General features: G+C 53.9%; 1 protein-coding gene across 6 annotated transcripts in view; it reads left to right on the top strand.

Annotated features, from left to right (window-relative positions):
* The window catches only part of STARD9 (StAR related lipid transfer domain containing 9), a 127,111-nt gene that overhangs the window by 90,621 nt on the left and 11,324 nt on the right, over positions 1–25,166 (top strand). For 4 of the 6 annotated variants that reach the window (XR_003795793.1, XM_029236885.1, XM_029236887.1 and 1 more), the window contains exons 17-27: positions 1,268–1,319; positions 1,653–1,790; positions 2,489–2,571; positions 2,691–2,794; positions 8,022–8,215; positions 8,652–9,123; positions 10,910–11,184; positions 11,685–20,976; positions 21,164–21,361; positions 21,776–21,959; positions 22,325–22,462. Coding sequence is in view for 4 of the 6 variants with exons in the window: in XM_029236885.1 (XP_029092718.1) it covers positions 1,268–1,319; positions 1,653–1,790; positions 2,489–2,571; positions 2,691–2,794; positions 8,022–8,215; positions 8,652–9,123; positions 10,910–11,184; positions 11,685–20,976; positions 21,164–21,361; positions 21,776–21,959; positions 22,325–22,462 (11,130 nt within the window). In the remaining 2 variants the exon portion in view is untranslated. Of the gene's footprint in view, positions 1–1,267; positions 1,320–1,652; positions 1,791–2,488; positions 2,572–2,690; positions 2,795–8,021; positions 8,216–8,651; positions 9,124–10,909; positions 11,185–11,684; positions 20,977–21,163; positions 21,362–21,775; positions 21,960–22,324; positions 22,463–22,753; positions 23,870–25,166 lie in introns of those variants that run through there. The other 2 variants (XR_003795795.1, XM_029236888.1) reach the window with 2 other exon arrangements.

The following is a 25,166-nucleotide window of genomic DNA, read 5'->3' as shown; positions in this document are numbered from 1 at the left end:
AGGACCTGGAGAGACCTGAATGCTAGCCAGGGTTGTCCTACTTAGTGGGTGGGCTCCCTGGGCAGCTTATCCCCTGTCAGCTTCAGATTCCTGATCGTAATACCTACATTCTGGGTTGTTAGAGGATTAAATGAGAGCTATCTGTAAAGCACTTGGCGCAGTGCTCGGGACACAGGGAAAAGTTAGTCAGTAAATGATAAATATATATCTTGGGCTTCCCCGGTGGCGCAGTGGTTAAGAATCCGCCTGCCAATGCAGGGGACATGGGTTCGAGCCCTGGTCCGGGAAGATCCCACATGCCGCGGAGCAGCTAAGCCCGTGCGCTAAAACTACTGAACCTGCGCTCTAGAGCCCTCCAGCCACAACCACTGAGCCCGCGTGCCTAGAACCCATGCTCCACAACAAGAGAAGCCACCGCAATGAGAAGCCCGCGCACCGCAACAAACAGTAGCCCCTCGCTCTCCACAGCTAGACAAAGCCTGTGCATAGCAACGAAGACCCAATGCAGCCAAAAATAAATAAATAAATTTAAAAAAAGAAAAGATAAATACATATCTAAACTCGCATCTCTGTTGCCGTGTTGCTGCCTTCCTCAAACAGAGCTATGTGGTCTTAAACTGCATTGTTATAGTCCAAGGGCCAAAGGCCTTGTCTTCTACTAACCCAGTGATTCATTGATAGTAACTCCAGTTTCCCCCTCCTCTCTTGTACTCTCTTCCAGTCTTTTTTGATTCTAGATGTGCTTTTCTCCTTTTTGTGCTTCTTTTTTGTGCTTTACTCTTCTTAGAATCTGGTGTCTGTTAAACTTCATCTGCGGACCAAGAAGGTAAAAATCCTGTGCTTCCATACATCATCCTAGAAGGCATGCCTCTTTGAGACTGACTGGACCAAACTTGGACCACATTAACCTTAAGCCCCGGGAGAAAGCTATACCCATGTGCCCACTTCCCCAGACTAGAGAAGCTCTGACGGCCTAACTCCAGGCTATGGGACAGAAAGGAGCCGGCCAGCCCTAGTTGGACTTTGCAAAAAGCTGGTGCTGCTTAGTCATGCATTTTTCTGACCCCACCGTCTCGGGGCTTCCTGGGCTGCAGCGTGAGTGGGCAGAGCAGTCAGAACATCCTGGAGCAAAGCTGAGAAGTGGTGTGGAAAAGGCTGGGGTGGGCATGGGAGGACGGTGATGACGCTCAAACAGGTGGGCTCTCCTTTGGGGGCAGGGCTGCATCCCTTTTTATTCTCATTAAAATGGCTTTGATTTTCCCTTTAGGAGGGGACAACAAAAATAGGAAGGATTGACTCAGACCAGGAACAGGACATTGGTGAGTGACAGAGCATATGGGTCCGATGCTCTGTGGCAGGTATTCATGCTGGACGGGTTTCTTCAGAGGAACGTGATGGTGCTCTGAGAGGAAGGAATCTTTGAGGTCTGAGGGGCCGCTCCTCTTTCCCTGACAGGTTGTGGGTCTGGGACATGATAGGAGGAGACCCACACGGTGGGATGATCCAGGTCTGGGTGGTTTCAGGTGGTGGCTCTTCCTCTCCTGTCATGACGTGAGATCTTCCAGATGTGGATTCTGATCTCATCAGAAGACTGGAGGAGGTGTTTCTCTGGGCTGTGCCTCCACCCAAGTGACCCCCGCCCCCTTCTGTAGTCCTGCAGGGTCAGTGGATCGAGAGAGACCACTGCACTATCACCAGCGCCTGTGGGGTCGTCATTCTGCGGCCTGCCCGCGGGGCCCGCTGCACAGTCAATGGCCGGGAGGTCACCGCCTCCTGCCGTCTGACCCAAGGTAGGGCCCCCTACAGCCCGGTTTATGCCAGGATGAGTGGCGAGCTCCATTCTCATGGGCCAGACCCAGAGAACTCAGTGAGGCAGGCTTTAATAATGGAACACCCAGCCTCTGCACCCAGAGATCTGAAGATTCCCTAATACAGTCCTCTTCCCATAAACAAGCCCCAATTCCAGGGCTCCAGAGTAGAGAGTGACTCTCTGAAATTAGTACCTGTGTGTGTTAGCTCTGTGTCCTTGGGAAAGTCTCTGAGCCTCAATTTCCTATAAAATAGGAATAATAATAAAATCGTTGTGAGGATTGAATGAGCTAGTCTGTGTAATGTTCTTAGCAGTGTTCTTGGCACTTAGAAAACATCCCTTATCATGATTACTGTCACTATTACTACTACTATTAATCTATTCAGATTCTGTCTGTCCTTTGAGGCTGAGCTTGGATACCCCTCTTCAACAAAGCATTCCCTGACTACTCCACCTGGAGCTCATCTTGCTTTCCTTGGGAATAGCAGAGCTCCTCCTGTTCATCTCATTAATTCAATACATACGTTGTACGGTATCCAATGAATACATATCTTATTGACTCAGCTAAATTATCAACTTGTGGGGGCAGGACTTTGTGCCCCAGAACAGTGGCCTGCATGTTACATGTGCTCAGAACGCGAGCTGTGCATTGAATTCGCGTCGGTCCCTGTGCCACAGGAGCAGTCATAACCCTGGGGAAAGCACAGAAGTTCCGATTCAACCACCCCGCAGAGGCCGCCGTCCTTCGGCAGAGGAGGCAGGTGAGCACATGGTGTTTCCACGTGGCTCCTGGCCTCCCCGCTTCTCCTTTTTGGAGGGGGTCGAGCTTTGTCCGGGTCTGTTGGGATGGGGGTGATGATGCTTCCTTCCTTGTCTGCAGGTTGGAGAGACTGTTGGTAGCAGTGGCTCTCTGGAGTGGCTGGATTTGGATGGAGATGTCACTGCCTCCCGGTTGGGTCTTTGCCCTTTGCTTGGGAAGGAAAGGTGAGAGATAGCTGCTCGTTCTGCTGTGGGACGTTTTGGTTTTGCTTTTTAATTCATTACAACATGGAGCGGGGAGGAGATGAGTGTAGCAGCCAAGCTCGGAATGAGGCCTGGTCTGAACCAACGTGGGCGAGTGTTCTGAGGACGCTGAGCTAGCCGCTCAGCTGGTGGTTGGCAGGGTGGTGGTCGTGGCCTTCATTCATTTCCCCTTGGGTATTGCAACTTTCTTCATCACTGAAAGAGGTATATATCATACGATGTTTCCTGTGGTCACCTTCCTCTGTCAACAAGATTTACACCTGATGTATTTGTGGATATCTTTGCTGCTTTTGGACCTACCTCTTTAAATTCTATTAACCCCTTTAAATTCTGGCCTGCCTGTGTGTGAGCTGACGTGTGTGTCAGTTAGCTCCAGGACTGTGGCTTCCTCTGAGTTTTTAAAGTTACTGTGAGATTGAGAAGCCTCTTTTCCTCATAACCATGGGTCCAGTACTATGCATGAGGGGCAGGAACTCCAGGACCAACATGAAAATATCTTGGGGCTCTGCCCTGTGCTACTCGCTTCACCTGCCTTGAGACTGTGGAGTGTGGGTCCGAGTTTTCTACATGACTCATGGGAACTGCTTTTCTTCTTCATAGTCGTTCTTTATCCATTTCTGCATAGAAGCCCCCTCCCAGATCGAGATGCCTTGTGGGTTGGATCCTGGGAATAATGGTGTCCTGTTCTGAAAGCCACAGTGGCTTGTACCTTGGAGACTTCCTGTAGAAAATGTCAGCAGGGGACCCGGTACCTGTGCGACCCCTGGTGTGGGGGGCTGTTCAGCACCATGAGCACAGGGTGCCTGGGAGGGTTCTGATGGCCCTTGGTCCCCTGCTGCTCTTTCCTCAGGCCAGGAGCCTTGATGGCAGCTGAGGACAGCCTTGGGGCAGACCTCGGTGGTGAGATGTTGGATGAGGACAGGAGCACTCTGAGGCAGGTAGTACGAGCAGCAGGCAGGTGCTCACAGGAGGGCTGCTGACGACCAGAGGCTTGAGCCCACACCACCCGCTGCTGCCAGGGGCTGGCGCACACGTGCTGGCAATGCTCCAGGGCCTAAGGGAGGATGGTCAGTGTTGGGTGACTGTGGGCCCTGAGGGGTGACATAGGGTGGAGCATATCAAGATCAAGGTAGACTCAGGACTGAGGCCGGGGCTCTTGTTTGTCAGAGTGGCCTCCCTTTTTGTAGTGAAGTCATGAAAGGAGGCCTTGTCTTGGGTCAGTTCCTTTGGGAAGTCACACTGAGGATGTGTTTTTCCCAAAGTCCAGAGGCCTACAGGGAACGGTTCTGCAACTTAAAGAGCCTTGGATGCTGAAGAGATACATTGGAGCTGGGTAAAGCGGCCTTACCTCCTAGTTGTACGACAGAAAAGCTGTGTGACCTTAGGCAAGCTACTGAGTCTCTGAGCCTATTGGCTCACCTCTAAGTAAGGATGCTACCGTCTCCCTCCCAGGGGTCCTCGTGACACGGGTTGAAAGAGCGAGTGCACATGGAATACTTTGCCCAGTGCCCGACACCCCACAGCCCCGCTGCCGGGAGGCCCTCACGGCAGGGGCTGCCTGGGAAGGTGGCCTCCCTTTTGCTTTCCTGTCCTCCCACCTTGCCCCAGTGGACCCATCCACCCCAGAGAACACTGGGCTTCTGCCTTTTTAAGGTCTTCTCAGGCTCTCTAGCCCCATGGGCATGGACGTGACCTTTCAGTTGCACCAAGAATGCACCCTTTCATGCAGAGGACAGAGGGGGACTGGAGAAGCAGGCCTCTCCCCCTCACTGCCTTCGCTCTTAAGCTCCAGCTCTGGGAGCCTGTGGGCCAGGCCGGTCCTGCCCAGCTACCATTGCCAGCACGTGTGCGCCAGCCCCTGGCAGCAGCGGGTGGTGTGGGCTCAAGCCTCTGAGCAGGCAGAGGGGCCGGGAGAGAAAGTGAGTGTGTGGAGCCCTGCGCGTTGTCAGCAGGGCTCCCCGTCTGGGCTTGTGTCTCCATGAGGGTCTCTCATATGCTCTTGGGTGGGGTCGGCTCCGAACCTCCCCGTGTCCTAGGTTTCCTTTCCGCCCTCTTTCTCTCTGGAGGGGCGCTTCTCTGGTGGGGAGCCTGTGAAGCCGGAGCTGCCCCCAGAGCAGGGAGATTGGCCTGTCGGCCTCCTTTTCTCCCTGCAGCAGTGAGTGATCTGGGCCTGAGAAGGGTTTGTCCTTGAAAACTGTCTGTTGTCCGTGTTCTTGGCATTTTCCCCCTGGGAATTTTGGGAGCTTAACCTTAAGTGCCTAGAGGTTAAGCTCTAGGGGGACGCTGTTGCTGCTGCCCCAACCTCTGCCACCTCAGCGAGTAGGTGCCATTGCATTTCTGCTGTGGAAGCTGCCAGAGCCGAGCAGCCGGAGGGCGCGATGGAGCCCTGGCAGCAACTGGGGATGCTGGAGTCCCCCAGGGAGAAGGGCACCATCTGAGAGGGACAGAGGTCCTTGGCCGCAGGTTACTGAAGACTGGCCCTTGGTGATCTACCCAACATATAGCATTTAGGTCGCCTTGTTCTTTTTCACATGCTTTCGGGGAACTTGGCTGATGTACTCAGCACAGGAGACGTTTTCAGTCGGATGGTGTATGGCTCCTCGGACAAACGTGCATGTCTGTGGGGCTCCTCCCAGACAGCCTCTCCTTGTGGGCTTGCGGCTGCTATGGAGGAAGCTGTATTGGGTCTGTAGAAGCTGACAGGCTGGCTACAGCTTTTCCCGGGGAAGCGTGGAGGAGCTCTCTTCTAGGGAGAAGCAGATTGTAAATCTGAGGGTCCGGGGACAGTCAGAGAAGGAAGCTGAACACTCTCAGGGAATTCAGAATAAAGATCTCCTTCCTCCTACCCCTTGTATCTGATGTTGTAGATCTTAGCTGGGTGTGTCTAAGACCCTCTGATGGGCTCGGGTTTGTAATTCAGCCGTGTCTGTGGTCAGACACAATTTGGAGCTGTGACACAGGCGTGATACATATAAATATATGTGTAAAATGTTTTCCATTAACTGCTTTTTCTTTTTGTGTGGCGCTAACCGGCTTCTTGTTCCAGTTGCTATCCCTGGCCTTTGCCTTATGTGTGACGAACGGCGCCTTTCCTGTTTTCTGTACCTTCCACTCTTGTGTGTTGCCCTTTTGCCCACAGCAGCCAGCAGCCGTCTTCCCCAGAGCACACTCGCACAGGTACCTGGGCCCCTCCTGATTCCTGGACTCACTGTAGATTGAGTCACCTCCCAGCCTCCTTTCCAGAGAGGAGCCTGCTGTTGTGTCAGCTCCCACCCACGCCCCCATCCATCTATTCACTCTCCCACCCGTCCCTCCTTCACTGTCCTCCTAAGGCTACATTAAGAAATCTTAATTTCTTCTAAGACAGAGGCAGCAGACTTTCTGTGAAGGGCCAGGTTGTGCTGTAGCCTTCGCCGCAGCTATTCTGCTGGGCCAGTGAGGCACGGAAGCCCTCGAGACGATACATAAACCGCGCGTGTGGCTGTGCTCCAATAACTTGATTCACAAAAGCAGGCAGCGCATCATTTAGCCCAAAGGCTGTAGTTTGGGGACCTCTGCTTTCATTCTGCTCTACAAAGTGATAAACCTCCGAAGTGGAATGGACCCCTCAGAGCACACTGCTCAGATGGTTTGTCGTCTGCTTCTAGTGTCAAGTCACTTAGAGAGTCTCCAAGCCTGAGAGCCGTGGCCTTCTGGGGCTGGAATGAGGGCCGAGGGCAGGATAAGCGAGGCTGGCTGGGGCTTTTGTGTTGGTCTCCAGCAGACCCTGACCCTTCCCAGACGCTCCCCCTCCCAGCCCGGAGTGGAGCCCCGTGCATTTGGCTCTTTTTGAAACCTGAATGACAGGGACGGAGAGGCCCTGCAGAAACAGCATGGGAGGCCCTTGCATAGAAGTCACGTGTGACCTAGGGAGAGGTTAGCATGAGGGGAGAAGCTGTCACTCTTCAGAGGAAGGCTCTGACTTATCCATGGTCACACAAGAACCTGGTGGCAGAGTAAAAGCATGACTGTAGTCTAGAATTTTTTTTTTTTTTAGGTGGAGGTGCCAGGGATTGAGCCCGGGTCTTCATGAAAGCCAAGAGAACCTTTTTTTAAATAAATTTATTTATTTATTTTTGGCTGCATTGGGTCTTCGTTGCTGCGCACGGGCTTTCTCTAGTTGCAGCTAGCGGGTGCGCGGGCTTCTCACTGCGGTGGCTTCTCTTGTTGTGGAGCTCGGGCTCTAGGCGTGCTGGCTTCAGTAGTTGTGGCTCCCGGGCTCTAGAGTGCAGGCTCCATAGTTGTGGCGCGTGGGCTTAGTTGCTCCGAGGCATGTGGGATCTTCCCGGGCCAGGGCTCGAACCCATGTCCCCTGCATTGGCAGGCGGATTCTTAACCACTGTGCCACCAGGGAAGTCCCAAGAAAACCTTTTTAAATTTTGTATTATTGGAAAATTTTAAATACACTACAAATGATCAACTCATGGCTAATCTTGTTTCATTTATATCCCCAACTCCTCCCCACTGGATCTAAACAAATCTTGGACAGTTTCACCAGTAAACGTGTCAGCATGTATCTCTGAAAGGTGTGGTCGAGTCTAAAGCTCTTGAACCCTCATCCAGGGCTCATTCACCGAGAACAGCCCTTGAGTGGAGACCAGCTCTCCCCTGGGGCTCCTGCTGCACACACAGCTTGGCGTGCATCTGAGTTCCCTCTCCTCCTACGACCACATCAAGAGGGTTTCTGCTTTAGGAGTGGAGGTGCAGTCGTGATCGCTGAACATGGAGGAGAGGGTTTCCATTCCCACAGTGTTTCTGGAGCTTCTGCTCTAGTCTAGTTACAACATATTTTTAGCAGATACCTTTTTATTCTTTTTTAAAGGACAAAGTTTCTTGATTTAGCTAAAATGTTGTGTTTTCTAAAAACAGCCGCTTTACTTTCCTGGTTATTTTCCTTAACCAAAATGAACTTGTGTTTCTGCTAAACCCACAGTCTAAGAATATGCTAGTCTCAGGACTGTTCTCCCCTCCTGCACTGTGACATCATGAGCTGCCTGTGACACCGTGCCTGTGTGTCCCAAGTTGCCAGAAGTCCAAAGCCCTCTCTGCCTTATTGAATGCAGGACTCCATGGGAGGGGCTAAGGCCGTGGAGGTGTTTGCTGAGCTGGGTTTACATTTCCCCCCGGGTAACCCCGGCCCCTGTGACAGGAAAGCGCTGGGAGAGCAGAGTGACAAGGACCACAGGCCACCAAGGGCTGGAGAGACACCCTGCGGGGCCCAGATTCAGCAGCAGCGGCTGTGCTTCATGGGGGATTTGAGGCAGCGAATCCTAGCGGGACAGATTAGAGCCAAACAGGAACGGGAACTGGACGGGACGTGTGCCGGCCAACAGGTTAAAGACGGTAGGAGCCTGCTTCCCCTTCCCATCTCTCCACACCGCCCTGGCCCTCTGTATTCTCTCCTTTGTTTTCTTTGTGATGTAATGGAATCTTTGGTGTTAGGGGTTCTCTCCCCTCTTTTAGAGACCAGAGGCTCTTGCACGGGGGCTGGAAGCAAGAATAAGGAAGCGACCTTCCTCACTGCCCTCATGCGTGCTTTTTCAGGTTCTGCTGCTGGCCCTAGCATGTGCCCGCTGCCCTGCTGAGGCCCGGGGCTTCGTCCACTTGCCCTGTGGTCAGGGGGCCCGGCACTCCTGCCCCAGAGGGCCATGTGGCCCTCATCCCGCCACGTCACCCTGGCCAGCTCTTCACTCTGTGCAGGTGCAGCTGTGGCCAGAGGTGCCTGAGTCCAGGGAGGGAGGACGGGCTGACCTTCTCTCAGGGTGTTTTTCGTTCTCAGACCAGCAGTGGCTACTCAGAGAAGGGACCTGGCCGGCCGGCTTGCACCAGCAGCTGCAGCAAGACCGTGTAGAAGAGAAAGAACGTGCAGCCGCTGTTCCATCTGATTCATGGTGCCAGACAGACCCTGAGACTCAGCCATCTCCCCTGGTCCAAAGCCAGAAGAGGGTGGTGCACCCGCAGCTCCTGCGGAGACTCGCGCTTCGGGTGGCGGAGCGGAACGGCCGGCAGAGAAGGGTCTCGTTCCAGCTGAAGAGGACCATCGAGAAGCCAAGGCTGCTGGAGGCCCACAGGAGACCGGAGCAGCTCAGGTCGCTGTGCTGGCTCCAGGATGACTGCCCCCGGAGGCCCCCCTTCCCGGCCCCCTGCCCTGGTGCCCTGGTCCCCGGGCCTCAACGCAGAAGCAGATTGACAAGTTGCAGTTCCTTGAGCCACCGAAGGCCCTGCAGCCGGCACTCAGCCCAACTGCACAGGTACAGCTATCGGAGGCCGCCTCGGGGCACTGGCTGAGGTTTACAGCCTTGTTGCCTGGGCAGCGATCTTTACTTCCTGGGGCCTCAATTTCCTCCATTTGTGAAATGGAAAGATGTGCCTACTCTTCTCTTCCTCATCACTTTTTCTCCTAATCACTCTCTTCTTTCTCTGTAGTTGATGTCTTCTAAGATCTTCCCTGCCCCCACTCTGAGGGGCAGCTCTTGCTGCTTTGATCATATCTGCTGAGGGAGAATCTCAGCCTCATTTTCCGTGTGCTCTAGACCCTGACTACCCACATATGTCTCCTTGTGTGTCTCCTGCCACCACTCTGTCTCATATTGCCTCAGACCGCACTCTTCCTCCCTCCCCTCCCCTCCCACCTGACCTGCTGGCTCCAGTCAGTTTCCCAGCCCACCTACCATGCTGAGCAAGTGAAACACTCTCTTTCTGACTCCTGGGTTCATTTTGGGATCCTCCTTGTTTCTTTTCTCCTTCACTCCTCACATTCAGTCAAGGTGAGGATATGTTATCTCCCAGACTGCTTGGAGCAGAGGACTATGTCTACCTCTTTATATCCTCCAGGCCTAGCGCAGGGCCTTGCCCATATTAGGTGCCCAATTAATGTCTATTACTGTTATGTTTGCTTACCAATCTGGTCTTTAGAGTACTAGGTTGGATTTTTTTTTTAAGTTTTATTATGAAAATTTTCCAACATACACAAAGTTGAGAGAGGCAGGCTTTTTTTTTTTTTAAGTTTTATTATGAAAAATTTCCAACATACACAAAGTTGAGAGAGTTGTGTACCTGTCACCCATGTTCAGCAAATGTCAAGATTTACCATGCTTGCTTTGTCTCCCCTCCTTCCTTTTTCCGATGAAGCATTTTAAAGCAACTTTTAGACATGATGTCATTTCAATCCTACAAGTATACACTTCTGAAAAATAAGTTTTCTTATAACCACATTGTCATCACACCCAACAAAATTAAGATTAATTATTCAGTATAATCAAAAACCTAGACCATATTCAAATTTCTCTAATTGCCTCAAAATATATATTTATAGTTAATTGAAGTTAAGATCCAGTAGAATTTACACACTGCATGTGGTTGTTATGTCTTTTAAGTTTCTTTTAATCATGCTTTTTAAAAATTTCTTCATATCGTCGATTTGTTAAAGAAAGCGGATCAATTCTGTAAAATGTGCCCCTTTATAGATTTGTCTGTTTGATTCCTTGTAGTGCCATTTAAGTTATTCTTCAGTTCCTCATGTTGGAAATTTTCCCTAAAGGCGTGGTTAGATCCAGATTCAGTTCATCCTTTTTGTAAGATAAAGAAAATGAGGAACAGAGTGTACCTGGGGCTTCTTTGAGAGCCAAGACTATAGTCTGTAGTTTCCTTATGTACTTATAGAGCTGACCCTGAAGGCTATAGGGGACAGTGACATTGGCCTAGTTTTTTTTTTTTTTTTTTTTTTTTTTTTGCGGTACACGGGCCTCTCACTGCCGCGGCCTCTCCCGTTGCGGAGCACAGGCTCCAGATGCGCAGGCCCAGCGGCCGTGGCTCACGGGCCCAGCCGCTCCGCGGCATGTGGGACCCCCCCGGACCGGGGCACGAACCCACATCCCCTGCACCGGCAGGCAGACTCCCAACCACCGCGCCACCAGGGAAGCCCTGGCCTAGTTTTAAACCTCTTTCAGAGCAAACTAAGTGGGACTTTATATTCCTTCTCTCAGCAGGAAGTAGGGACCTCTTACTTTTCTGAGATGGCTTTCCTTGTCTCCACAGTATTTTCCTGAATTGGGATCCCTCCACCACGTCACCTCCTGTGCCTGACCCTACTGAGCAATTATCAGAGAAAACCCCATCAGAAGAGTACTTGCCCCAGGCTGCTTATTACCCCCCAAGGAAAGGGCATTTCATCAAGCATGCCCTCCGTTCCTCAGGCGAGGGGCAGCTCTGCACAGCCAGGAAGGCCCTGGCCAGGAAGGGAGCCTCACCCTCTGGTACCTGCCTCACTGAGAGCTGCGAGTCTGCCAGTGTCCAGGAAATGGAGAGAGTGGGTAAGCAGCCCTGTCAGATGGTGGCCCAGAGTTTCGCAGCTAACAAGCTAAAGCCATGGGATAAGCTGGAGGTCCTCACCCCTTCCACCCAGACCAGGAGGGCTAAGGCCACTCACCTGCAGGGTGGGGAAAAGAAGGGAACCTTGGGCCCCATGAGGCTGCTGAGGGAGCCAGTTGCGGTTCCTCACATCCCCATGGATCCAAACAAGCCACTGGGCGTGGAAAGACAGCCAAGACTTTCTGGGCAGAATCCACCCCACCTTCTCCAAGTGGGGCATCAAAGAGGCAGCAGAGGGTCCTGGCAGCTAGGGTTGAAAAGTCCTCTCGCTTGCCTCACAGCAGCCCTTTGAAGAGGCAACACAGTGCGGGGGACCCAGACACCACGGCCTCACTCACAGGTTCCAGCCCCGTAGAGGATCTTGCGAGAGAAAAAGGTGGTGATTTATTTGATGCAGATAGCAGTTACTCAGTAGATTCTCTGTCCTGTGCCTGTGCCAAAGCCCTGCTGGAGCCATGGAAGCTGGAGGAGCCCCAGGGGAAGGAGCGGGATCTCCCAGGGACAGATGACTCCGACAGCGAAGACAGCCAAATATCTGAGGACTCGCTGGCCGAGAAGGGGTACCAAAGCCCACAGGACAGCCCAGCACTCAGTTTTCTCACCCATGGCCATGGCCACTTCAGGGCCAGAGCTCAAGCCTCTGTGAGGGGCTTCACCACATCCTCAGACAGTCGACTGTTCACCCAGACTCACAGGAGCTTTTCCCTCGACAGCCTGGTTGACGCTGAGGAAGAACTGGGGGACGATCAACAAGAAGAGCCTTTCTTCCGTTCAGCTGATGAGATGCCCACGGAGACTTTCTGGCGCCTGCAGAGCTCCAGTCTGCCCGCAGGGGACCAGGAGGCAGTGTGCAGCCCTGGCCCCATCAGCCACAGAACAGGAGCCAGGCTGGATGCCGCCCTGCCAGTGAGCAGTTCATTTTACCTGGAGCTCCAGCCCTGCTGTGAGCAGCCAGAGTTGGCGGTGGAGGCAAGCTCCACAGAACAAACCAACACTCTCCAAGATGTGCAGCTTTCAAGAGGGAGCCCTCTGGTGTCCATGGATTCCTGGTTCTCCTGTGACTCCAAGAACAGTCCCAGTAGCCCCCCAGGTTCTTTATGTCCAAGTCCTGACGTCCAGGATGTTCAGCCCTGCGGTTGGGAGAGGCCTGGATACTGGCCCAATATGGAAGAACTAAAGTCATCAGATACAGAAACAGTCCTGTCCTACAGCTCCAAACTGCCCCTGGGCAGTGCTGAGCTACCCTGCAGTGTCAGAAGTGTGTACACAGTCCCTGTTTCTGATACGACCAGGGTGTCCCTCTGGGGCTCTTACAGGCTTCTTCAGCCAGGAGCCGAAGGCACCTTTCAGGCCAGAGGGGTCCCTGACATGGCCCAGAAGGGCGTCTCTGAAGCATCTGACTCTAGTGTGTCAAGCTTGTTGGCTGCCTCTGCCACCTCATTCACTTACATTGGCAGTGCCTGTGAGAGAGACTGGGCTGCCCTTCAGCAAAAGTACCTCCTTGAACTGTCTCATCCTGTTTTGGAGGCCACAGGAGCACCCAGTCTTCCTCCTCGAGGGAAGGGAAAGCCCTCCCTCGAGGAAGACTCTGGTTCCCTGACCCAAGATTCTGGCAGGGGAGGAGATGCTCTATTGCCAATTGGTCCTAGGGTATCTAGCAGCCTGGATTTCAACAACTTTCCTATCCATCTGTCCAGAATTAGGCGTCTGAGAGCTGAGAAAGAACAGGACAGTCTGCGTGTCGAGGTAGAAGGTACTTCAGATTTCTTTACAGCTAATGAGAAAGAGGTGAGTCATAGTGGAACTTATTCAGCGGACGTAGAATCATCGACTTCTGGAACTACAAATGTGCACGTCTCTACAGCAGCGAACAAGACAGCACATCCCGTGATGGAAGCATGGGGAGTCAAAGAGAGCAGCTTGGAAGAAGCCTCTCAGAGTAGCGAGAAACCTGGTCTCATGACGTCCTCTGATGAATGTTTCATCCTAACGAACGCTTGTCACCATATTGTCACCATAGACACCAAAGAACCCCATTGGCCCCGAGGCTGGGCTCCTTTGAGGAAGAATAGTGCAGACCCAGGGGGGCAATTAGGTCAGAACAGCCACCACCTCCCGCAGGAAGAGAAGACAGATTCCCAGGAGAGCTCCAAGGAAGTGGGTAGAAGACACAGCAGGTTTTCCTTTGCCTTTCCTTCAGGTCCAGAGCTGTACCTCCACTCTGCTCCCTGGAATCCACTCCCATCTTCCCTGCAGCCACCTCCCTTGGAAACATTCTATGTGATCAGAAGCCGAGATGCCCTAAGAGAAACCGCCTTGGAAATCCCGGCTTGCAGAGAAGCAGGGGCGCCCTCCCCGCCTCCCAGGGAAGCATGGGGCTTTGGACATGAGCACCAAGTCCTCCAAAATGTGTATGTGAAGAGTAAGTTGCCAGCGCTGTTACAAAACCAGAATCCCAAGATTGCATCGTCTCAGCAGGTCATGGCAGAAAGGCCAGCTGACCCGAACACCAAGAAAGTTTGCAGGGAAAAAGGGAAATGCCTTGGAAACATTAAAGAAGAAAGCCATAACTCAGCTTATTTTTTTGTCACTCAGAACAGACAGTTTCTTCCATCTACCAGCATAAAAGTATGTGAATTTGAAAATCAAGTTGGCATCTTAAATAAACACAGTCTTCCAGTGCTCAAGCAGGGAGAAAAGGCTACTGTACAGTCCTACTGCAGTGTCTCCTCAGACAGTGCTGGGTCAAGGAAGCCTCCCCTGGTGTGTGAATCTGAGACGAGTGGGGAAGAAGAGCAGGGGCAGGATGCCGTCCTCAGAGAGACCCCGGCCTGTGACATGAAGAGACGGTTTCCTTCCGAGGTCAGGTCTGATTTCATCTATAAAACCATCAATTTAGGCCTTGACAAGGACAAGATAGAGGAAGCCGCTCGCTCTTTGAAGTCCAGATCAGTACCTCATAGAGTAAGCAGCCCAGAGACAGCAGCCCAGGATGAGAGTCTAACCCACAAGGGGGAAAGGAGGAATGAAATTGGGCTTCCTGGAAAAGCGCTCCATCCCAAAGATGGCTCAGAAGAGTTTAGGCTTCCACAGGCAGAGTCCATGTATGAAAGATTCCAGTCAGTTACGTGCTTTCAGGAAAGAAACCTCGGTGAATGCAAGGTCCCTGGAAAGGTGCGAGAAGCGTTAAACCCCAAAGAAGAACCTCCTGGAAAGAAGCGGAGTAAAGGAGATAATAATGCTGATGAGATGGCTAGGCTAATTAGGAGTGCAATGCAGCTGGAAAATGGCATCTTGGAAATTGACTCCAAACAGAGTAAGCAGCTAAATGCTTCCCACACACTGGGAGTCAGGAAGGAGTTTATGTTCCAGGACCAGAAGGACCAGGAGATGGCTGACCATGTGCTGAGGCCAGGCAGCTTTAGAAACCACCTGTCCTTCAAGGATCAGCCATCTTCTCCAAAATGGAAAGATGATGTTATCTTTAGGGGTGGTGAAGCTGGACGAATGGAGGTTAACAATAGCATTGATCCCCGGGTACACGACATCAGATCTGTGAAAGGGCACACCCACCCAGCTGTATTAGACAGACCCGCCAGGGAAACTGGTGGTTCTTTAGGGACATTTACAGTTTGCAGAGAATGCACCAACTCTTCTGCTCATCCAAGGAAAACGAAAGCTTCGGCTGGAGCTCTGCCATTGCAGCCCATGCCTGAGAGGACTTCTGAGGAGGGCGAGCTGGTGAATGCAGTGTACCCCAGATGGTCGCCCCGTGGCTTGGGAAGTCTCGAGGAGCTGGAGACTGTGAAGGGTGTTCAGGAAAGCCATTTTGCCAAACGCATACGTAGTTCTAAGCAAGAGGAGCCGGAAGTTCAAGGCAGAGTTGAAGAAACGGCTGTGCAAAGAGGGAGCCTACAGGAGAAAAACAAAGTGGTTTCATTAACTCAGAAACTCCCTGGCCCGTGCCAGCATTGTGTGTGCACATTTTTCAGCCAAGAGACTGACCCATTGCCAAGCCAGCCAGGGTCCTGTATGGCTCCTCGCCGAGACCTGAGTAACGCCTTGCACTTGAATTCAACAAGGCCGCCAAGAACCTATCTTTATGTACCTGGTACTCTAGGCATCTCTTCTGTTGACTATGTGCTGGATCCCACCCTGTTGAAAATGCCCACCAGTCCCCTGGTAACTGGAGCGGGGTGTCAGGACCAGAGTGGAGAGCCCGGATGCCACAGCCCACAGCACGGAGACGATAGACAGGGCTTCTCCACGGCACACCCTGCTTGGTGCGGGTCTGTGATATCCATGGCTGTGGGATCTCGCAGTCAATCCAGTGCACCAGCGAGCATTCCCCTGGGGGCAGAGGGCAGGAGGTCAACAAGCACCGGTCCGCAAGGCCACGGAGGGGACCTCAGAAGCACCTTGCTGGGCTTGGGTAGCAGGGTGGGTTCTCCTTCCGAAGCTGAGGCAGCTGTACCAAGAGGACCAGACAGAGCCAGTTCCCTGAACAGGGCCTCTAGCCTGCTTGAAAGGAGGGCCAGCTGCCCCTTAGAAGAGGGGGACAAGCGAGGCAGCGGGGAGAGGCAAAAGGCAGAGAAGGAGGCCGAGGACCTCAGTCCTGCCAGTGGTGCTTTCTCAGCACCTGTGTCCTTGCCAAGGCTGCCTCAGCCGGAGCCCTCTGCCCATCCACCCACGTGCCTGGCTGAGTTGGAGGAGATAGGACAGGCAAAGGCCCAGGGGAAGCAGCTTCACAACGTGGTGGCTGGGGGCACAGTCCTTCCTCACGATGAGACGCTATTAGGACCTGAATGTTCTTCAGGGGCCCCTGGCAGGCCTCAGTGTCCACAAATGGGCCAGTCAGTGTCAGCCAGGACCAGAAATGAGGGTGAAGCACGGGGATTTCATGTGGCGTCTCTCTCTGCTAAACCAGGACACCTGTCAAGTGATGAGAGGACATCTGTCCTTCAGGCCACACACCCCTCTGCAGACAGCTGTCACCCTCTGCCCAGCACTGACACTAACACAGGGCCACAGCACCCCTCACGGACTTCCTCCCACGCTGACCCTGCTCCAGGTAAAAGTCACTGTACCGGAAAACTGAGACATTTCCTGGGAGCCGGTGAACAGTTTGTGCATCACACTAGCTCTTCTGAAATCATAGAGAAAGAGGGAGAAGCAACCAGAACACCTTCCTCTGCTGATGCTTTGGGCTCAGACAGTCTTCCTTTTTCAGCAGCTGTGGAGGAGGACAGGAGGGTAATGGTGGAGGAAATAGTGGCTGCCTTACCTTCTCAGGCCCCTTTTGATGATGCTGGAGGGATTCCATGTAGGCGAGGCCCGTTTGCTGCCTGGGAAGCTGCCCAGGGCATTCTCCCTGGCTGGCAGGAGAGCAGCCCAGCCCACCAAGAACCTGGGACTCTGGACAACACATGGGGAGGAGGTCCTGGTAACTTCCTAGTGGCTGCACAAGGAGGAAAACCAACCTGTTTTGAAAGTCACCTTGAGATCTGTGATGTTCAGAATTCTGCCAGTCTCTCAGGGCCTAACCAAGACCAGGGCCAATGCCTTGAGGCTTCCACCAGCTTAGAAGAAGGGAAGGCGAGTCCCAAATGGGGTGCTGTCCTTCCCAGAGCCCCGGGAGGGATTGAACCGGAAGCTCCCTCTCAGCAGCCTGTGAAGCGGGAGGGGAGTGTTGGCTCTAGGCTAGCAGAAGCCTGCAGGGCCAGCGTCAAAGGTCCCAGGCCAACTCTGTTGCCAGATCAGAGACCCGGAGGAGTTAGGGAGGAGGCCCTGCGCAGGTGCCCGCAGGAAACTTCAGACTGTGGTGTCTTTTCGGGGAGCACTGAAGGCAGCAGGACCCTCAGCCCGTCCGGGGGCCAAGCAGACAGCAGATCTCATCCTTGCCGGCAGCCATGCAACCCTCAACCCGTTGCTTCCGAGGCCCGTGCCTCCCCTTCCTCCACTTCACTCTGTTACAGAGACGGTGACCTGGGCAAGGGGGCTTCTGAGGCCACCCCACATACTTTCCACCCACCCTGCATGGTCCCCCCCAGGGCCTGGGGGGTGGAGAGAGGAGAGGGCCATTGCAGGGAACCTGATGTTCTCTGGGCACATGGCCTTGAGTCCAAAAGCATTAATGTGGAGTTGGGGCCGGTAGATGGCAGCACCCCAGAGACCTCTGCTGCTGCTCTCCTGCCTCCGGCTCAGGGCTGCAGCTCCCCTTCCGCCCCTGATGTGAGGACAAGTCCCCTCAGCCCTTGGGTTGCTGATGGAAGCTGCAGGTCAGTAGGGGATCCTGAGAAAAAGGCTGGCAAGAAGAAAGTCAGCACCGAGCTTGAGGCTCCCCCTTTCCATGCAGGCAGTTGCTCTGAGCTACCCGGGAGGTTTCAGGACAGTTCCGCTGGTGGCCGGAGTGCACAGGGCTCTCAAACCAAGCCAGAACCACCTGCAATAGCTGGGGGACCACACAGCCTGAGTTTAAGTGAACGGTGTGTTGCGAGTGAGCTGCCGGTGGGACCGCAACATGGATGTTTGGGAAATGCCATCAGATGCCTTCCAGAAAAGCCGCAACTTTCCGCGGAGTCCAAGGATCATAGTGGCTTGGATCCCCAAGCCAAATTGGTAGCAGAGTTACAGTGCGTCTCCGGTCCCCAGGTTGACAGCCCCTGGGAGGAGGAAGAGCAGCAGAGAGACCAGGCTTCAGGTGGCCGAGAAGATGCTGCCCGGGGCAGGAGCCCCCCATGTGCTGATGAAGGTGGCTCAGGCAGCTGTCAGATTAGAGGTGCAGGCAGAGAGGACGAGGCTGTGGCCAGGCTCCCTGCAGCCTTCAGAGACTCAGCCACTGTCCCCTTGGGGCAACGTGGAGCATGTTGGCCTGTGGCCCAGGGCCCCGGGCAGCCCTCTTCTGGCGGGGAGCAGCCGGCACCCTGCCACCGATGCTCACTTCCTGTGATCGCCATCGTCTCTGGCCCCAAACACTCTAGACCGCAGTTCTCTGTGGTCAGCTCTCACCGGTCTCTTCAGGAGCTAAGCTTGAGCGTGGAGCCTCCTTCCCCGACAGATGAGGATATACGGGAGCCTAGCAGATTGTGGACCCCGCATCCCAGAGGCTGTTTCTCTGGAAAGTCTGCGGCAAGAACGTCTCTGAAAGCTGAGGGCTGCAATCAGGAAGCCGCCTCTGACCTGGACGGCATCGCTGCTGATCCCAGGCCCCTGCCGTCCACACCCCCTCCTTCCCCGGTGACTTCAGCTGTGTCGTGCGTGCCGACCCCCGATCTCATGGCTGCTCGGCTATTTGGTACTCCGGAACAGGCCCAGCCAGGAAAGCCAGAGAGACTGGGTGGCCAGGCTCGGCCAGAGGCGTGGTGCTCTGAGGCGGGCGGAGGAGCCCTGCTTTTTGGCTCCAGCGCCATCCATCCCTGCGCCCTGCCCTGGTGCCCCGAGGGGCCTGCGCGTGTTGGCTGGAAGCAATATGTGTTTGGCGGCGCAGCTGCTGTCTCCCGTGGCCCGACACCCCAGGGCCTGACACCGTCAGACGTGGACCGGTGCTCCCGTGAGGACGACGGCCTAGAGGACCGGGGCTCCCCGGTCTACTCCCACCGCAGGACCTTGGCCAGTGCCCGAGGCCTGTCAAGCACACGCAGCCTCGTCGAAAGTGCCCGCCGTTCCCGTGAGGCCTGGGGAGTCTGGGGTTCCTCGTTTGCCCTGGGGAGCCCCCACGTCCTGATCAGCTCTGAAGGGGCAGCCCCCCCTAAGGGTCCTGACGAGAGAGGCGGGTTCCCAGGCACCCCTGATGAGGCAGGCTGCCTGAGGAGGGAGCCTCCCTTGGCTGGAGGAAGTGCTGCGGGCCCGGTGGATGAGATTATGCTGCTGTACCCATCAGAGGAGGGTGGCCCTGTGGGTGTGTCCAGGATGAACACCGTGGAGCAGGGCACCCAGACTCTGGGCTGCAGGTCCCGCTGGAGCCACGCGGACCTCTCCTCTGCTCAGTCGGATCTGGCCTCTTGGGCCAGCATGCACAACCTGTCTCTCCGCCTCTCGCAGCTCCTGCACAGCACCTCGGAGCTGTTGGGGAGCCTCTCCCAGCCAAGTGTGGCCGAAAAGGAGTGGAATGCCAAGAGGGAGACCCTGGGTGAGGTGCCCCAGGCACTGAAGATGGACGGCTGTACTCAGACCACCATGGATGAGGGCATCCAGACTGACCCGGCCTCACCACCTCTGCACCTCCAGGCCCCAGAGGCCAACCCTCAGAAAGTCAATGCAGTCCTTGAAAGGCTGGGCTCAGATCTTTCCATCACGTCTCAGGAAAAGGGACATGTCCCCGGGACGCTTAAGAAGAGAGGGGCAGAGGGGACCGCACGGAAAATAGCAGGGCCCCGAGATCTTCAGGAAGAAAGCACCCTCTGCAGGCCCCGGAGCGCCCCCGTACCCTCATCCCACTTGAGTTTTCAGAAAGTTCCCCCTGGGCAGAACCTGCATCCTCTGAGCCCCCAGGCTTCTCTGGTTGCCCCCCTGCCTCCCAGCCTGGCTGATGGCAGCCCCGGCCGCAGCCTCGGTGCATCTCCCTCCCCAGGGCCCTGTCCCCACACTGTGGAGCCTGTGGAGGAGCCCGGGGTGCGGAAGGAGCAGGGCCCCACGAGCGCCTTGCTGGTGGACAGGGCCTCCTCCCCGATCCTCACGCTTAGCGCCAGCACCCAAGGGTCAGGGCACCCCCCAGGCGCTTTGTCTCTCTCGGCCCCCTCAGCTCATTCCCTTGAAGGCTGCCAGAAGTTTGTCTCCCGCCCAGGCCTTCCCCTGGGCGCCCCGAGGGCTGCAGTGGGGAACTATTCTCAAACCACTGATGGGTCAGGGAGCTCTCAGAGAGTGGAGGCTCCGTGTGGAGAAGGTAGCAGTCCCTTAGAAGGGGGTGACTACAGGTGCTCCCTTGGGCTGAGCTCCCGAGGCCACCCAGAGCAGAGCGCAAAGCCCCAAGTCCGTTGCGTGGAGCAGGCCCCGCAGGGGCGTCAGCCCAGGACCACCACTGGGGTCCAGAGCAGACTGTCGCCTCCACCACCGGGAAGCAGGAGCCGGAGGCTGACTGATGGCTTTGTGCCTGAGGACGTGGCCTCCCTAGAGTGTGGCCCACTGAGCAGTAGGGGGCTGAGTCGATGGCAGTGCAGGACAGAGAATGGGGGTGAGAGCTCAGTGTCTCCAGAGGAGCCACGGCCCGCTCTGAATATTTCCTCTTCGTGGGGAGGCCTCTGGCGCCGCCGCAGCTGCCCTTTCTTTGAGTTGGCTGACACCCCAGGGCTCCGGGGTGGCATCTTGGGCCCAACTGAGGCCTGCCAGCCTGAGGGGCGGCTGTGCCCCAGTTCCCAGACATGCATGGCCCCTGAGCCCCAGCACCACGGTCTGAGGGACCTCCCGGTGTATAACAAATCCAGCGATTGGTGTGGGGGTCAGGACGGCTCCCCTGGGGCGCTGGGTGTGATGGATTTGCTGGGGACCAGATGCGATTGCAGCTCAGGAGAGCAGGGACAGAGGCTCCCACAACCTCATGAGGACCAGAGCCAGGCGCCCGAGTGGTCCCAGAGGGAGCAGATCCCCCTGCGAGTCGGGGCCCAGACCCTCTCCCTCAGCGTGGAACTCACGGAAGCAAAACTGCACCACGGCTTTGGGGAGGCAGACGCCCTGCTGCAGGTGCTGCAGAGAGGGACGGGGGAGGCACTTGCTGCCCAAGAGGAGGAGCCGTACGCCTGGTAAGGACCCAGCTCGGAGTGGGGCGACAAGGGCTGGGGGGAGAGGAGAGAGAGCCGAGCCGGCTGACAGCCGGCCGTTCCCTCCTCCTGGCTCAGCTCTGGGACCTTCTGGGGGTCAAAGATAGGTCTGGAGATGGAGAAGGGCAGTCAGGGTCAGCTTCAGTGCCTCACTCACGTTCTGTCTCAGGCCAGAACGCACCGCAGATAACCTCTGGAGGGAGCGGGCTGAGCGACTTCAAAACTTCCGCGGGACGCAAAGCCTCAGCCCCCAGAAACAACTGAGCTTCCCATTCAACCGGGATCTCCCCACCTGGGCCTTTGACTTGCCCAGCAGGCGCCGAGAATACCTGCAGCAGCTGAGGAAGGATGTTGTGGAGACCACCAGGTATGGTGGACCCAGAACCCTGTGGGGAACAGGCTCTGGGTGGGGCGAGTGTGGGGAGCAGGGCCTGGATTTGAGCGTCCTGGACACCGGAGGCTGCAGCTTCCTTTGCCAGGAGCGACTCCAGGAGTGGGTCCTGCGTGACTGTGGGCAGTCGGAGGCGGCTGTGGAGACTGAGGCAAAGGGAAAGAGGAGGGTTTGGGAGGGAGCGGCGGATGGGGTGGGGGTGGATAGAGGAGCCGTGCCATGCTATGTAAGACTGCATGCCTGAGCCTCGGGGTGTTTGTAAGACCGCACCCAAAGGCCCTGTGGGCAAAGAGAGGATGGGTCCTTCAGGAAGGTGGTGTTGAGCGGGCCTGGGCCGTCGCCCACTCACCATGTTAGAAGGCATCTCTCCAACCCTCTGGTCTTCCCCAGGAGCCCACGGTCAGTGTCAAGGTCTCCTCACCCACCCTCTGACATAGAGCTGATGCTACGAGAATACCAGCGGGCCCGTGAGGAGGCCAAGGTGGAGATTGCCCGGGCCCGGGCCCGACTGCGGGAGCAGACTGAACAGGAAAAGCTGAGAATCCGCCAGCAGATCGTCTGCCAGCTGCTGCGGGTGGGGAGTGGGGCAAGCCTCTGATTTCAGGATAGGCTCGGAGCCCGGGGCAGACCAGGGCTGCCTCTGAGTCTTGGGACTTAGAATTTGGAGGAGGGCGTCGGGCCCCTGGTGCCAGCTCAAAGCTGCTTCACTCTCTATTTTCATGCCATCCTCATCAGACCAGCTCCCGTCCCCAGGCCAGAGTCTGGGAGGAAGCGGCTTGTGTATATAGTTGGCGTGGGGATGGGGGAGGCATGGGGGTATGAGGCTGAGGCAGGAGGCAGTGGGAGGTGACGGGAACTGGGGAGGTGAGAAGGGGTGAAAGTGAGGGTGGGAAGTGAGGGTGCACCTGGAGCTGGTTGACAGTAATCTGTCCTTCCCAGGAAGAAGAAAAGCTACACACCCTGGCCGCCTCAAGCTCTTGGTGCACCAGCTCCAACGGAAGTCTCTCCTCTGGTGTCACCTCTGGCTACAATAGCAGCCCGGCCTTGCCAGGCCAGCTCCAGTCCCCAGACAGTGTGGTGAGTAGGCAAATGCAAGCACGAATCGGGCCGGGAGCACCCTGGCAAGAGTTTGGGAGGAAGTTCTGCCTCCTGGAGGCCACTGCTGACATGAGCCCTTCTCCTGTACGATGGCCTTTGTCTTCCCTGTGGTTTTTGTCTCCCCTCCCTGTTTACTCATTCATTCATTCAACAAGTGTTTATTTTGTAGGCACTATTTTAGGCACTGAGCAAAATTGTTCTTGTCCTTAAACAGATTATTAGAGGGATAAATATTAAACAGCTTATTTTATTATTTAATTATTGTTGCAGTAGTTTCTGTGAAGAAGGGGTGCTAAGCCGGATGAAACAGGGACCTGACCTAGTCTGGAGGATCAGCAAAGATGCTCTGAAGAGAATGTGTTTAAACTGAGACTGGAAGGCCGAGAGGTAGTTAACTCAGTAAAAGTTGGTGTCTGGAGATATGTGGGGGGGCAGGAGAATAGCCTTCCAGGCAGAGGGCCCAGCAAGTGAGGGAGGAGGAGTTGGGGGAACTAAAAGAAGGTTAGTGTGGCTGGAATGTAAAGAGTGAGATGGAAGACTCACAGGAGAAGGGACTAGAAAAGGCAAGGTTGTGTAGATGCTATTGAAAATTCTGGCTGCTTTCTAATCTATCTGATCATGTTACTTCTCAAAGCTGCTGACAAGCTTTTTAGTGGGGAGGAGAATGACGAGCTTGCCAGAGAAGTGGCAAGAGCAGCCCTGGGTAGACCCGCTCACGACCTTGGCAAAGCCGAGTGAGAGACGACAGTTGCTTGGCTCAGGGCACCGCCTGAGTGGAGGAGCAGATGTGGATGTGCTGGCTAGAGCGTCCACAGGATGCAGGGGCCGATTGGAAGTTGGAGGCTGGAAGCAGGAGGAGTCAGAACCACATGCACTTTGGGCTTGAAGGGCTGGTGATGTCCATGTGACGAAGAGCCCTGAAGGGGGCAGGTTTTGAGGGGAAGATCATGAGTCTAGTTTGGTATTTACCAGGTTGAAAGTGCTTGTGAGAAATGCAGGGGAGCAGCTGGAAATCAGGCAGTTGGGATCCAGATCTGGAGCTCAGAGGTAAGATCTGGCTGGGGATATAAAATCTGAAATTCCTTTTATAAGCAAAACTTCACATAGTAAAAAAAAAAAAAAAAAAAAAATCGTATTCAAACAGTAGCAAAAGACATAGAATGTCAAGTGCATTTTTCAGTCTTTTTGCCTCCCCAGAACCAGTTTGGTGTATATTTCCAGAGATAGTCTGCACATCTATAAGGAAATGTGTATCTTTTGAGAATATGTATATCTTTTTTACAGTAGTGCGTTAATTTCTGCTGTATAGCAAAGTGATTCAGTTATACATATACGTACATTCCTTTTTTTATATGCTTTTTCATTATGGTTTATCATAGAATATTGAATACAGTTCCCTGTGCTATACAGTAGGACCTTGTTGTTCCCATTATTCTTCTTTTTCTGACCCTGTAGTGTATTCTTTTTTTAATTTAGTTTTTATTTTATATTGGGGTATAGTTGATTTACAATGTTGTGTTAGTTTCAGGTGTATAGCAAAGTGGTTCAGTTATACATATCATTCTTTTTCAGATTCTTTTCCCATATAGGTTATTACAGAATATTGAGTAGAGTTCCCTATGCTATGCAACAGGTCCTGGTTGATTATCTATTTTATATATAGTAGTGTGTGTATGTTAATCCCAACCTCCTACTTTATCCTTCCCCCCTGCCCCACCTTTCCCCGTTGGTAAACATGTTTGTTCTCAAAGTCTGGGAGTCTCTTTCTGTTTTTGTAAATAAGTTCATTTATTTATTCATTTATTTATTCAGGCATTGGTAATGCCTGCTGATGCAGGGGACACAGGTTCGTGCCCCGGTCCAGGAAGATCACACATGCCGCAGAGCGGCTGGACCCGTGAGCAATGGCCGCTGAGCCTGCGCGTCCGGAGCCTGTGCTCCGCAACAGGAGAGGCCACAGCAGTGAGAGGCCCGTGTACCGCAAAAAAAAAAAAAAAAGTTCATTTGTATCATCTTTTTGGATTGCACATATAAGTGATATCATATGATATTTGTCTTTCTCTGTCTGACTTACTTCACTTAGTATGATAATCTTTAGGTCCATCCGTATTGCTGAAAATGGCATTATTTCATTCTTTTTTATGGCTGAGTAACATTCCATTGTATCTATGTACCACATCTTCTTGATCCATTCATCTGTTGATGGACATTTAGGTTGCTTCCATGTCTTGGCTATTGTAAATAGTGCTGCAATGAACAATGGGGTGTGTGTATATTTTCAAATTATGGTTTTCTCCAGATATATGCCCGGGAGTGGGATTGCTGGATCATATGGTAGTCTTATTTTTAGTTTTTTAAGGAACCTCCATACTGTTCTCCATAGTGGTTGTACCAATTTACATTCCCACCAACAATGTAGGAGGGTTCCTTTTTCTCCACACCTTCTCCAGCATTTGTTATTTGTAGACTTTCGGATAATGGCCATTCTGACTGGTGGGAGGTGATATCTCCTTGTAGTTTTGATTTGCATTTCTCTAATATCTATATTGAGCATCTTTTCAATATCTATATTGAGCATCTTTTCATGTGCTTTATGGCCATCTGTATGTCTTCTTTGGAGAAATTGCTATTTAGATCTTCTGCCCATTTTTTGATTGGGTTGTTTGTTTTTTTGATATTGAGC

This window comes from Monodon monoceros, unplaced genomic scaffold (assembly GCF_005190385.1).
Source record: "Monodon monoceros isolate NGI ecotype Baffin Bay Population unplaced genomic scaffold, NGI_Narwhal_1 Super_Scaffold_21, whole genome shotgun sequence".
Lineage (NCBI taxonomy): Eukaryota > Metazoa > Chordata > Mammalia > Artiodactyla > Monodontidae > Monodon > Monodon monoceros.
Note: the sequence above shows the minus strand (reverse complement) of the source record. Positions and strands in the feature narration are given on the sequence as shown.